The sequence below is a fragment of the Elephantulus edwardii genome, unplaced genomic scaffold, assembly GCF_000299155.1.
Source record: "Elephantulus edwardii isolate Elephantulus edwardi_28Jun2011 unplaced genomic scaffold, EleEdw1.0 scaffold00121, whole genome shotgun sequence".
Lineage (NCBI taxonomy): Eukaryota > Metazoa > Chordata > Mammalia > Macroscelidea > Macroscelididae > Elephantulus > Elephantulus edwardii.
This window is the reverse complement of record NW_006399871.1, coordinates 3493420-3503566: the sequence shown is the minus strand read 5'-3', so window position 1 is coordinate 3503566 and position 10147 is coordinate 3493420. Positions and strand designations below refer to the sequence as shown.

Genomic DNA, 10147 nt, shown 5'->3' with positions numbered 1-10147 from the left:
CAGGAGAGGAAGACCCTCAATGAGGTAGATTGATTCAGTGACTGGGTTAAGAGGGGTAGGTGTGTAGGAGACAGTGATATTGGCACAGAACAGAGCAGAGTTTAGGGCTGTTTTGCATAGGGTCACTACGAGTCACAGGCAACTCGACAGCACATAACAACAACAACAACGTATAGACTGAATAGATGTGGAGAAAAGATACAACCCTGACACACACTTTGCCTGATTTTAAACTAGTCAGTGCTCCTTTGTTCTGTTTAGACAAATGGTTCTTAGTCTACATATAGCTTTTGCATGAGTACATTAGCTATTCTGAGATTCCTATTCTTCCAAATATTAGCCATAACTTATTATGATCCACACAGAACAGTCAAGAGTGAAGTGTGGTCATCCTAAACAGCTTTCGAAATGGTGTGGCCTAGGCCATTGTCACAGTGTTAACAGTATCCACAATCCTAAAAAAGGTTCAGTCTTTCTCCTTGTACTCTGTGTCCACCTACCTCACCATCACAACTCATTAGCTAGCTGGCAATGCTCCTCTCTCCCCCTGACCCCAATAGGTCCAGCTCTGCCTCAGGCCATGACCACAACCACTTGTATTTGAATATTTAAACTTTCAGAGTATTCTTTCAAGAGCCTGAAGACTGTACCACACCCAGCCTCCAATCAGCCCCCAGATTAGGGGGGACACGTCCTCTGATTGGGTTCCTTTCTGTTCCTCTGGCTAGAACCCTTTCCTCTTTCTCTGCATCCTTACCCAACACACTCCACTCTCAAGTTTGTCTACACACAGTATAATACTATGTTGCATTGAAAAGCAAGGAACTCATGCAATATTATTCAAAATGGGTGACCCTGGGTGACATTATGCTGAGTGAAGTATCTCAGTCACAAAAGGACAAATACTGCATGGTGCCACTGTTGTAAAATAGGGCTGAAAGATAGGTTCAGTAATGTATTCTGCACTGAAGCAGATGAGGAAGAAACTGTTTAAAAGGAATATGTGATTAGATATTATTGTCATGACAGGAGTGTAGAGCGAAGGCTTACATGGTGGAGTGGACCTGGGGGAGGGTTTATAAAACAATGAAAGAATTTTTCTTTTACTTTTCCAAGAGGGTAGTTGGGAGGGGAGAAAAGTACAACAATGAATGAATGGAAATCCAAAGTCTATGTAAATTTTTACTGAAATTAATAATAAATTTAAATTAAATAAAAAGAAAAAATTAAGATGGATGGATCAAAAAAATAAGGTGGATGGATTTAGGGATAGGCCTATCTATGATAAAACAAGTAGCCAACCATTTGCCATCAATTCCAACTCCTGGAGATCCATATGTGTCACAGAACTGAGCTCCTTAAGGTTTCAAAGGCTGATTTTTCAGAAGCAGATTGTCAGACTGTCCTTCTGAAGTACCTCTGGGTGGACCCAAACTAGCAACCTTTTGTCTTTTTTGCACCAACCAGAACTCCAAAACCAACTATAACTGCTCCACAGCATTTCCAAGGGTTTTGTAATCTTTATAGAAGCAGATTGCCACATCTTTCTCCTGTGGGTTCAAATCACTTCTGCCCCTTACACTTATTTTATGTCTTATTTCCCTACGGACACACTTTACATGTTAAGGACCACACTTTGGGTTTGTTTGATCCAGCGTAGGCTCCAATGTTAGATGATCACCTTGTTGGATGTAAATCCTCCCTTGGGGAGTCTGAGGGGAGGGGCTCGTTGCTGGAGATCTCCCGTTCTTGCACAAGCACGTCTTTGACCTCTCCATCCTTGGGAGATGTGAGCAGCTGAGTCCTGGAGAGAGTATTTGTCTCCATATCCTTGGTACTTCCAGGGCTGCTGGCATCTTCCTTTTTTGTTGAAGCACTGGAAGAAAAAGTCCAGAGAAGTCTAAGGTCCAGTCGTGGGCAGAGAGGTCTCTGGGATGCCATGAAGGAGTGATCATCCCCGCTACAGCAAGATCCCCACGCCACCTTCTCAGGTTGTTGTTATAATTACATGTTTGATTTTGTTGTGGTGGTTGTGACTACACACAGACACCAACTCAACAATTTTTACATGTACAATTCAGTGGCACAGATCACGCTATGTAACCCATTCTCTACCCTCTTTTCCTGAACTGTTTCTCTCTCCTTACCAGAAACTCACTGCCCCGAAGTGGTAAGGTTCCTATCTAATCTTTCAAGTTGCTGTAGTCAGTTTGGTCCTATCTAGATAGATCTTAAAAGAGCACAACCTTCAAAATAGACACTCCCCCCCCCCTTTTTAACTGAAGCAAAAACAAGTAGCGCATTACTGTTCTGCTCCACGTTTCTCATGGAGCAGGAAAGCAGCAAGCACTTGGTGCAAACAGAGAAGTCTGCTCTGCAGTTGGAGGCCTGGGAGGTGAGACTCTTTCAAGGACCATAAGGAGACACTACACAAACCAAGGCTGAATGTGAGGATGGTACAAGACAGGATGTGAGAATGGGCAAAGTTCTGGTCTGTCCACAGATCATTACGATTTATAATCTACTTGATGGCACCTTGCAACAACACAAAGCAGACTTGTTGCAAATGGGCAGGAAGGTCTGGGAATGGTTGGTGAGAAAGGATTTTCACCTATTAACTAGTTTCATCAAGGTTTCATGTGTCTCAGCAGTGAAAGCCATCTGGACAGGCCTGAGTAAAGGTTTCGACAGGAAGGATCTCATTCCAGGTAGAGGGAGCCTTGGTGTCTTAATGGCAAGGAATAGCACTGCCATTGCAAAGATCCTCAGTTCAAATCCTCCAGCTGCTCTATGGGAGAAAGATGGGCCATTTCCTCTTGTACCATTTATTGCCTCTAAAAACAAATGGGAGAATCAACTATGGGTCAGTTTAGAATCCATGGTACACAAAACAACATTCCAGGCAGAGATCTTTTAAGGTAGACAGTCTTGACATTGTTTTTTTCATAAATCTTTGTCTATCTCCCTATTTCTTTAAGACAGAGTCCTAGATATTGATTCACCAAGGAAGAGACCTAGGTAGCTGGAAAAAGGCGCAGAGGGAGGGAGGTTTAGTACCTTTTCACACTGTGGTAATTCTGTGCTAAAGTTCAACTTATTTTTGTTCATTAAACTACTGTCAGTCCTGAAAAGGTCCATGAAATATTTTTTGGTTTCAAGTTTAAAGATTACCTCAGGACACTCACTCCTGCTCCTGCTGTGGGCCATACCTAGGTCAAAGTGAAGATAGGACCCTTGGGCATGAAGAGGCTTTCAGCAGTGGGGAGTGTTTTTCTCCCTCTTAACAGAATGAGGAGCCCTCTGTCAGCAGCCTCCGTGGGAGATGTTTAGAAGAATAGGCACACTCTCTAGGGCTTGGAAGCCGGAGACCTGGGGTGGACGACAGGCTTAAGCCCCCATGGCTGCTGGTCTTGGTCATCAGATCCCCAGAGGATGGTGGCAGGGCCCCCTTCCGGGGCGGGGGTGGGTGTGGGTGAAGAGTAAAGCAGGATCAGTCTTGCCTTGCTATTCTGACCAGGCGAGGCCCTGCTTCCTCCACCTAAGCACCCACACCGGCCCCCAGGAAAGCAGCTGCCCCCGTCTCAGGGTGTCTTCCCTCCCGGAAAGACCCACATGCGCAGGACTGAGCTGACAGGTAAACGTTCAGCTCTGTTTGCGGCTTCCTCCTCTTTTCTCTCTCTACAAGAAGCCTTAAACTGTGGTTATTGGACCAATTAACCAGCAAGAGGAGAGGGCTGGGGGGTCATGGCCCTTAGTGACAAAGGAAAAGGTGGCTGTTGTGTAGAGTCAAATTGAAACCTTCCCTCCAGCAGGTTTTCAGAGGCAGCAAATTGCATGGGAACTGATGGTCCATCTTTCTCCTGCAGGGCTGTTGGTGGATTCAAACTCTGTGCTTTTGGGTTGGCAGGGCATTTCCTTACCACTGAGCCACCAGCACTCCCTAGGAGGTGGTAAGAGGGATCCAAAGACCCCTGCTACCCAATTCTTGTCCTGCATGTGACAATTTTCTGCAAGAGGCTTTGGGCCATCTCATACAACCATCTGTATAACTCAAAATAGCAATAACAATGTCTTTCCATCCAAAATCTGTGTCCAGGGACTGCATCTGTTCATTCAACCCCCCAATGGCTTTAATGTTGTTGTTGTTGTTGCCATTTTAGAGACCAGGAAACAGAGACAGACTTTCATGCCTCGCCTGAACCCTCAGGGACAGCCCCCTGTCCCGACCAACTGTTCCACAGGACACCTAGGAAGTGGGCTTGTTATGTGACTCTTGACATTCTCCTTGACACAAAGTCAAAATGAATATCATGTGAAAGAAAAACTGGCAGTTTTAGATGATGTGATGGCCAGTCACCTGGCAAATGGAAATATCACAAGGAAGGGTAGGCGAAGGGGAACCCCACAGTTCAGTAGAGGATGGAACCCTGACGTGCTTCCCCAGCTTCCCCACTGCATCTCTTCTACCATCAGTGCTCAGATCTGGGAAGGGAGCCCCTATTCTCTCTGAGCCTCACTTGTCTCATCAGTCTAATGGGATCATAATTCCTACCTTGTGGGGCTGCAGTGAAGATGGAGGTGACACCAGCGATGGCTGGTTCAGAACCAGCCCCAGTGGGCCTCACAGACCTTGTGAGAACTGGAAGCAGTGATGCCCACCCTGACCACCCAGTGGCTGGGACGTGAAGGACAGTTCATTCACGCCACTCCTTCCTCTGTCCAGGAGGACCAGGTGGTAAGCAAGCAGAGCAAGAAAGTCACTCACGTGGCCACGTCTTTGAACGTCTTCCTGGCCTTCGATTTCTTTCCAGGTTTGGTAGAAAAAGGGGCAACGCCCAGCCCAAAGCTCTGTCCATCAGATTCACCTACAAGGTGGCCTTCAGCATCTGTCAGCCCCGCCTGGATGGAGAAGCCAGCCCAGGAGCATGGGTTAGGGTGTTTAGGTCCTTTGGGTGGGGGAGAGTCTACCAATTCTCACCCCAGTGTACGTGGCTTAAAGGTTTGAGAGGAGCAGGGTTTCCCCCATGAACTGAGGCCTGGCTACTGTTGTTGACTTCAGGCTTTCCCAACAGAGCTGTCCCTGACCACCCTGTCCAATGTCCACTTCCTATTGCAGTCCCTTTCACAAGCCTGGTGCCTCAACCTATGCCCCCCAGATCTTAAAGGCCTATTTCTCACCCGACTCCAGGTACTGGTTTTAGTTATTATCAACCATGCTTCTAATTTCTTAAAATAATTTTAAATCTGTATACGGTTTACTCTTACAAGAGCAATGCTTATCCTGAGGTTATTCTTATCTATTTGCAATCCTAGATCTGCTTTGATGCAGGCCACATGCTGCCTCCAGAATGATGTGGACAGAGAAAAGTTCTGAGAAGAGGCAAGAGAGAAACCATACTTGCCTTCTGGACAGCAGAAATGGCTGCAAAGTCATTCTTGTCTATGAGCGTGTACTTCCTGCGCAAAGTGGCCTCCACATCCTGTTCCTGTTGGCTTGAGGGAGAAAGCGACAGAACACTTTGCACCTGGGTCATCAAGAACCCGCTGGAGCAAGAACCAAGTGCCAGGGATAGAGACTGTTTGGATGCTGCCCCTCCTGACAGAGCGATCCACCAGATGGAGTAGTTAAGACGCGATCATCTCCACCTGCATCTTCAACACACACATCCATCGCTGAACCCACACACCTGCTGAGCCACCCGCATGTGCCAGGTGGCCAGACCACCAGCAGACCCCTGGAAAACTGCAGATTTGCTTCCAGGCCAATGCAATCAAGTGGCTAACAGGATAAAACGAGTCACCTGAATTTCTCCATCTCCCAGTACATTAAGAAAAAGAACACATTTGCATTCTTTTACAGTCTACCAAGTGTGCAACAGCAGATGAAACATTCGAAATATTATGAGAATTAGCAAAATGTGATGCAGAGGCACAAAGTGAGCATATGCTATTGGAAAAATGGCACCAACAGATTTGCTTGAAGCAGGGTTGCTACAAGCTACCAATCTGGTTTTAAAAAAGCTCAAAATCATGATCTCTGAATCATAAAAAAATGAAGAATGTTTATCGCGGCTTTGTTCACAATAGCAAACAGTTGGAAACAACCTAAGTGTCCATCAACAAACAAATGGATAGAGAAGCTGTGGTATAGTTACACGATGGAATACTACGCTGCATTGAAAAACAAGGAACTCATTAAATAGTATTCAAAATGGGTGACCCTGGAGGACATTATGCTGAGTGAAGTATCTCAGTCACAAAAGGACAAATGGTGCATAGTGCCACTGCTGTAAAACAGGACTGACATGGGGGTTGGGGGGAGCCTGAGAAAGATGGGATAAATAATGTATACTGCATTGAAACAGATGACGGAAGAGAATGGTTTAAAAAGAGATTTATGATTAGGTATTATTGTCATGACAGGAGTCCAGAACGAATTCTTGGTGGGAGGGACTGTATAACAATGAAAGAATTTTTCTTTTACTTCTCAAAGAGAAGAGAGAACTAGGGGGGAGGTTGGGCAGAGAGAAAAGTGCAACAATAAATGAATGGCAATCCAAAGTCTCTGTAAACTTTCATTAAAATTAATAAACAAACAAAAAATGAGGAATGTGTGCCTGTTTAAGTGTCCTGAAAGGCACACTCTCTTGTCTGGTTTCTATCTCTGATAGACCCCATTGGGATCATGTGACCGATCCTGTGGCACCACCCAGCATGGGCTGCTCAGGCTACTGGTGTGTCTCCAGTCAAACAAAACACCAGTGCATCCTGGGGAGCAGGGAAGGTGCTTTTACAATGTCCTGTTCAGTCTATGTCCTTGCTGCCCATAAAGACCTCAGATCCAACTAATGAACTCAGTAACTTTCCTCCAGGGGCCCCAGGGACCTCCCCGTCTCCCAGCAGTCCTCCAGTGGAGAGCTGTCCTCCCCACTTTCCCCAGGGAAAGTGAAGGGTGGGAGGATCCCAGCGTCAGGGTGGCAGGGACACCAGGGACCAATCAAGCCACATCCTAAGGCCTCGAGCCTGGCTTCTTACATATGAGAGAGGGCAGGAGGCTGTGTGCTCTGAGGCAGCTCCCTGGGAAGCCAGGAGAAAGAAGCAAGCAGGCTGAAGCCGGAGTGTTGAGGGGAAGGGCTGGCCCCTCACCTTAGTACCACTCGGAACTGGTTGAACACCTCTCGGATCTGTCTAAGGTTGATTATCTGGGAGGACAGGGGAGAAAATAACAAGGCAGAGGTTAAACAGTGGGGTACCCGGAAACCGATGTGTCTAGGTTAGATGAGAAGCCAAGGTCCTTTGGCTGAGCCAGGGCCGTGTGTCTTGAGAATGGCATGTGTGCAGACCACCTCTCAGCAAAGCGGCAGTCAAGGATTCCTCCAGGGTAGAGTAACACCTGATTTTAGAGTTCTGAGACTTAAGTATTTTCTCTGGCTATAAAAAAACACCTTTTCAAGCTCTCTATAAAACGAAAATGGCTCAATAATTCTTAAAAAGATCTCCTAAAGGGAAGAAAAATGTGTTTCCATTCTCTCCTGCTTCCATAGGAAGCTCTGGTGGCCTAGTTGCACTGCCAAACCTGAAGGCATGTGGTTTGAATCTTCCAGTTGCTCTGCAGGAGAAAGATGGGCAATCTCCTCCCGTGAGCCAGGGGTCTGCTATGGGTCAGTTCTGACTTGATGGTGCAAATGACCTGCTTCTGTAAGATTCCACCTGGCCTCTTCAGAACTCTCTGGCAAAGCTTTGTCAAAAGCTGTGTTCCTTCACAGATACAGATATGCCTGAGGTTGGGGCAAGGTTACTGTCAGCTTCAGCTTCCCTGCAGGCCCTAAACTCCTTACAGTTTACCCTTGTCGAAGGTCAGTCTGGGGCTATCCCAAGTGGAAGGCCAGAAGAGTCTGCCCCTCAGCTGTGCACGGCAGCTCCTGTGCTAACAGGCCATGGAATCTGCCCATGTGGCTCTGCTAGCTGCACTGTGAACACAGGACTCATATCTTCCCGTGAAGACCCCAGCTTGTGTGGTTGTGGTCTCTCCCTCTGACTCACTGGAGAATGTGCCCTGCAGACAACAGGCGTGAATTCTCTCTGGCCTCACTCTGAGGTGCTGTAGCCCAGTTACTCCCAACTCCGCTTCCCGCCTCACTGGACAGGGGAGGTAACTGTGGTTCGTGAGGTTGAGAGATTTGCTGAGTTCACTTGCCAGGCAACTTAGTGAGGATTTCATTCCAGAAGCCTGGCTCCTGGGGCCAGACTTATGACCTTTGTATGCCTGGTATGAGGCTTCTGTTCCCTCAGAGCAGCACCCACATCGGTGTGTAACTCGAAACACAGACGCTGAGGCCACGGTGGCTGCAGGACCTGCCACCAGGTGTCCATCTCTGCCATCCCACCCCATCTCGCCCACTCAGTGAGGGGTCCCCAGGGTGTGCCCTGGGTGGGAAGGACCAGGCCGGCTGGTTCTGGCAGTCCTGTGAAGGGGATCCTTACATCAATCTCATCCAGCGTCCCCTCCAAGTATCTTCGAACCTGGGAGTTGATCTCGGCAATCTGGATTTCATCCAGGGGGTCGTAGGTCACAAGGGTGCGGCTGGCCTTCAAGAAAGATGCAAAACCAGTGAGTAAGCTCTGAAGAGTGAGTCAAAATAGGGGCTGCAGGGGCGATTCCAGGAGCTAAGGAAGAGAGGCTGGCCACAGGCCCAGGTCACTGTAACAACTTCCAGTCTCTTCACCATCAGGTCCTGGTGGAGAGGGCCTGACATGCAAGCCAGGTGCTCAAAGAGCGGCCGTGAGGTGAGGGAGGATGGATAGGCCGCCAGGACTGGAGCCTGCTGCTTTGGACAAGAGGGGTCTGCTGGCTGAGTATCAGCAGACTCCGCAGGATGATGGCCATGGGAATGGACACTGCCCTGGCCCAGAAGTCACCTCATGACCAGCCCAGGCAGGCCACCGTCAAGCTTCTGTCCTACACTCGTCTTCATGGCTAGCCTCTCCCATTTCTAGCCTGCCCTAGCTCCCCTAACCCATTGTGCCCTTGGCCCTCAGTATTCACACCCACTAGGCCACTGCTCCTGCCCACACCCTGTGCTTTCCAGTATCCCTGAGACCTGGCTTCCTTGGTCTTGATTTTCTTCTTGGTCTCTTCTTAGCATTCCAGGTCTCAGTTTCCCCAGTATTCTTGGCCACTCAACCTGCCTTTCCACTTGACCCTTCTGTCTGCAGGCCTGTTTCCCCAGTCTCCCTGGCTACTTGATGCCCCCTAGTTAACCAGCCCTCCCATCTACCCAGTCTCCCTGCTCACCCCTCCCTATGTCCATCCTGCATCCCTACTCTCACCTCCTTGCTGCTCTCCGCCTTGTCTTCCTGTCCATTTAGTGCCTCTGACCCCCATCCTCCTAGGCTCACCCTGCCTTGGTATCACCACTTCCCCTGCTCCACGCGCCCCTACCCCCAAACCCTTACCAGGCTGTCATGGATGGCCAGCTCCTGCTTGAGAAGTGCTAGCTCCTTCTCCAGGTTCTTCACCATCCGCTGTCAGGGAAACACAGCAGGGGGCATGGAGGACAGGGAAGACCATCAAGTTAAACAGTCGGCCTCCCCCACATCAACTGGACAGTGCCTCACCCTGCGCCCAAATGTGCTGGCCTCCCCCAGTCTGACCTGAGCATGTGATGCTTTCCAATCCCCATGACCCTTTCCCAACTGGGGTGTGTCTAGGGTAGAAGACATCAAGCAGTTCCCTGTTCTCTTCCTTTGATAGTTAAGGAAATTAAGAAACAGCACAAGCACTAGCAGAACCAGCCTGAACCCTAATTCCTAGAGGCTGCGAGCTGTTGCCAGTCTATCAGGACACTGGCTCACAGCCCCACCTCCAGGTCTCTTCCCCCACCCCTGTCCTTCACATTCATTTCATAAAAACAACATAACTTCTGAAGTCATTCCGCACTTGTAATTTTTTTCTTCTTAAGCTTTATCTTTTAAAAAATAATTTTAATGAGCATTTACAGAGATTTTGGATTTCCATTCATTCATTGCTGCACTTCTCTCCCCGCCCAGCCCTCTCCCCTGCCCAAGTTCGCTCCTCTCTTTCAGAAGTAAAAGAAACACTCCCTCCCTGGGACACAATCCCCCCACACCCCTCCCGCCACCTCAA

The 10147-nt window shown here is 48.4% G+C and overlaps 1 protein-coding gene across 1 annotated transcript in view; it reads right to left on the bottom strand.

Moving 5' to 3' along the window:
* KIF9 (kinesin family member 9) overlaps positions 1-10147 on the bottom strand; it is a 97487-nt gene that overhangs the window by 63529 nt on the left and 23811 nt on the right. Inside the window, exons 10-15 of the mRNA XM_006893033.1 lie at positions 9457-9525; positions 8485-8589; positions 7147-7202; positions 5403-5493; positions 4766-4899; positions 1682-1876 (exon numbers count right to left, since the gene is read on the bottom strand). Of these exons, the coding sequence (XP_006893095.1) occupies positions 1682-1876; positions 4766-4899; positions 5403-5493; positions 7147-7202; positions 8485-8589; positions 9457-9525 (650 nt within the window). The remainder of the gene's footprint in view (positions 1-1681; positions 1877-4765; positions 4900-5402; positions 5494-7146; positions 7203-8484; positions 8590-9456; positions 9526-10147) is intronic.